Below are 4060 nucleotides of genomic sequence, written 5' to 3' on the forward strand. Positions count from 1 at the left end.
CAGACAGACGGGCGGACAGACAGACGGGCGGACAGACAGACGGGCGGACAGACAGGTAGATAGATAGATAGATAGATAGATAGATAGATAGATAGATAGATAGATAGACAGAAAGATAAATAGATAGATAGACAGATAGATAGATAGATAGACAGATAGACAGAAAGATAGATAGTAAGATAGATAGATAGAGAGAGAGAGAGAGAGAGAGAGAGAGAGAGGAAGAGAGAGAAAGAGAGAGAAAGAGAGAGAGAGAGATGGAAAGAGAGAGAGAGAGCGAGCGTGTCTGCTAAAGGAGGAGACACATGATAAAGCAGTAGTTGGCTGCTACCGTCTGATGATAACCTGACAGAGACCGTGGCTGTCGCTGTAGTCGTTGCTGAAACCCAGGTCAGCACTGATCGAGCGGATTCGTTATCAAAGACATTCCAGCGATGATCAACTCATCTCCCCTCCCCCACCTCTCTCTCTCTTTTTCTATTAAAGGCAGACGCATAACTACAACAGGGTGTGATTTCGAGGAGATCTGGCTGCTATTTCTAACCCGCTGAGCGACGACATAGAGATTCCTTTGTTGAATTGATATTATTGGGGAGTGTCGGTATGAGAGACAGTTCTCTGCTTCCTGCACGCACTCAGCGGTGGAGGTATTTTATGACAGCCAGTAGCTTCTTACATAGACAGCGTGCACGCACACACACACACACACACACACGTTTGAATCTTGAAAAATTCGGTGTCTGGAAGACGGAACATATTGTATGACGCCAAACTCAAATACATCCCATCTATGTATACATTTATTTATTCTACCGACTATCTTATCATTCTCTCTCTCTCTCTCTCTCTCTCTCTCTCTCTCTCTCTCTCTCTCTCTCTCTCTCTCTCTCTCTTTCTCTCTTTATATATATATATATATATAAATATATATATATATAAATATATATATATATATATATATATCTATTAGATTATAAAATATATTATAGTGAATCCAAACAAAGAAGAACAAACAAGAAAAAACAATAACGCAAGGACGCGGTACAAGTGTTGTATTATCAGACGCTCAGGAAAGAAGAGCACTCAACGTTTCGAGCCAAGCTCTTCTTCAGAAATAGAGGAAAGTCCAAAGGAAGGGAAGACGGAGGAAGAGAATCGCTATCGATACACACGCGATTACATTTTGAAATATATATATAAATAAACGGATACAGATACGCCAAAGACACTGCAGCAGAGGCGTTATTCCTTGCTCTATTTTCTTCTTGTGTTTCATGCTATTTTCTTTCAGTTATTAATTTCTTTTTACCTTTACTCATTCTAATTCATTACTCTTCCTGACTAATATTAGTGCATTAATTACTTTTTAATCTCTCTCTCTCTCACACACACACATACACACTCACACACATATGGTGGTACAAGCGTATACACGTATGTTTATACATATGCATGCTCATATATTTGTGTGTTTTCATATATTTATCATTTCAGTATCAGTTTATTTATCTATCCATCTACAAATCAATCTCTATTATTAATTCATTCAACTACCTCTCTCTCTCTCTCTCCTCAGTAACCATGTCTGTCATTTTCTTTCTTTCCGTCTGTCTGTCCTCTTCCCCCACCTCTCTCGTACGCGCGCTACAGACTGTAGAAGCAAAAACACCATCCGCCAACACTCACAAGCAAACAATTATTAACAATGAAAAAAACCATTGCCAAAGTCTAACTCACCTGTCCAGCAGTATCACAAAGCTGTAGACTGACCGGTTTGTTATTGACCGACACAACCACTGCAAATAAAGAAATGAAGACAAACATAGTTACTTCTCTTGTATTTACTCTTTTATGTAATGAACATTTACCAACACAATTATAGCAGGGACCACAAATTGTAAAAACGTAAGTTAAGGGTTTTTTCTATTTTCTTTTACATTGAGGTGATTTGTGTTCTTATGTTTGTATACACGGCAAAAATAAATGGTTCTCCGTCGGTTTCGACAAAGAATATTCAATTGTTCGACCAACCTGTTCATTGAATTAGCATATTCATGGATATGTGTAACGTAATTCTCGGGTACTTGGGGCAAATAGAATACATTCGGAGTTGAGGCTCCGTTACCCAGGTTTAATTACAAGGTTTGATTTGATTGGTTAACGCCTTCGTTCCCTTTGGGGCACAGGTCATCGATGACTTTTCTCCACTGATTTCAACCCTGGGTTATCTTTTCCTCTTCTCTCGTTTTGGATCCCTACATTTTCAACTTTGCCTCAGTATCCTACTTCCAGCAATTTTAAGGGCATCTTCTCCGCCTCCCTCGTCGGGGACCGATGCATAATGGAAGATATTAGTTTCTTTCAAATGTGGGTTTATTCATCAGCACTTGTCTTCACGATTTTGCTGCACCGCATCATATGATTCCTCGAAGCTCAATATATAACGGCTGTGATGCATGTGCCTGGTGTACCCTTATCAGACGGGTAGTCATGGTGGGTATATCGGGCATCGTATATCTGTACTCCTGCGTCACTTTGATAGCTTGCGCTGCTCTCTCACTCACACGATAATAATAATAATAATAATAATAATAATAATAATAATAATAATAATAATAATAATAATAATAGGGATGATCACGCCTGGAATGGTTATAAATGATCGAGGGGATGCCCAAACAATACCAACAAATATTTACCGTCTTCCACCTTTAATCTGATTTTCCGTGAGATTAGAGGAAGACGTTTTGTAATGTTTCAGGGTTTATTTCAGACAAAACTGCTGCGCAGAAGAAAAATAACAAAGGAAAAATGAAATAGAAAAAAGATTATAGAAAAGGAAAGAAAAGACAAAAAACAAAAAGAGAAGTGAAAACCAAAGAAAAATTTACATATCAAATCTAATTTCGTCTGTAATCTAATTAAACGAATTAACAAGCGAACATGAAAGAGAAGTGAAACAATTTCAAAGTAATGAAATAAAATAAATGGAATAACGCTTAATGGGGAGAGAAAAGAAAAAAAGCCATTTACACATTCTGAATAATAAAAAGAAAAGAAGCTGATAAAGAATAAAAACGAAACAATGACACAATAATTCTATTATATAACCGATAATGGATAAATAATGAAATAGTTTTGCTGTGTAATTCAATAGATTTATTTCAGCTAAATATGTTCAAAGGCGGCGAACTAGCAGAATCGTTAGCACGCCGGACGACATTTTCTGAGCAGTATTTCGTCCGTCTTTACGTTCTGAGTTCAAATTTCACCGACTTTGCCTTTCATCCTTTGGATGTCAATAAAATAAGTACCAGTCAAGCACTGGGGTCAACATAATCGATTTACACCCTGGCCCGAAATTACTGGCCTTGTGCCAGAATTTGAAATGATTATCAAAATGGTGAGGTGGCTAGAATCGTTGAGAGGTCGGGCAAAATGCTTAGCGGTATTTCGTCCTTCTTTGCGCTCTGAATTCAAATGGCATTGGTCTCTAGTTTGACTTTCATCTTTAATAGGTCGATGGAACACAGTGTCAGTAAAGGGTCGATGAAATAGACTCACACCATCCCTTCAAAATGACCCGTCTTGTGCCACACATTAGAAAGAATTATTATTAATGCTAGGCTAAGGTTCCCACCACCACCATGTGTTTTGTTTGTTTACTGATTCCTTTTCCTGTCACGCTATAGGAATGAAGTAAGAGAAAGAAGTGGCTGCGCTGAGAAGGTTGAAAAAAGAAAGAATTATTGTAATTCAAATTTAAATTACATTACACAATTTTAATTCAGTTTTCATCACAGCTGTCCGACGAACGGGAACTTGAAACTCTGAGTAACAGTTTTTGTGATAATTTTGCAGCTTTGATAAAAGCATATTGCTCTACTTTTGGTACTCGGGTAGCATTTTATCCACCTTGTTTTACGCACTCATGTAATCACCTGTATCTATCTATCTATCTATCTATCTATCTATCTATCTATCTATCTATCTATCTATCTATCTATCTGTCTGTCTGTGTGTCTGTCTGTCTCTCTCTCTCTCTCTCTCTCTCTCTCTA

The 4060-nt window shown here is 37.7% G+C and overlaps 1 protein-coding gene across 1 annotated transcript in view; it reads right to left on the reverse strand.

The window, feature by feature from the left end:
• LOC106872108 (cell division control protein 42 homolog) overlaps window positions 1–4060 on the reverse strand; it is a 39411-nt gene that overhangs the window by 14108 nt on the left and 21243 nt on the right. The window contains exon 3 of the mRNA XM_014918971.2: window positions 1738–1796. Coding sequence (XP_014774457.1) covers window positions 1738–1796 — 59 coding nt within the window. The remainder of the gene's footprint in view (window positions 1–1737; window positions 1797–4060) is intronic.

Source organism: Octopus bimaculoides, chromosome 11 (assembly GCF_001194135.2).
Source record: "Octopus bimaculoides isolate UCB-OBI-ISO-001 chromosome 11, ASM119413v2, whole genome shotgun sequence".
Classification (NCBI taxonomy): Eukaryota; Metazoa; Mollusca; class Cephalopoda; order Octopoda; family Octopodidae; genus Octopus; species Octopus bimaculoides.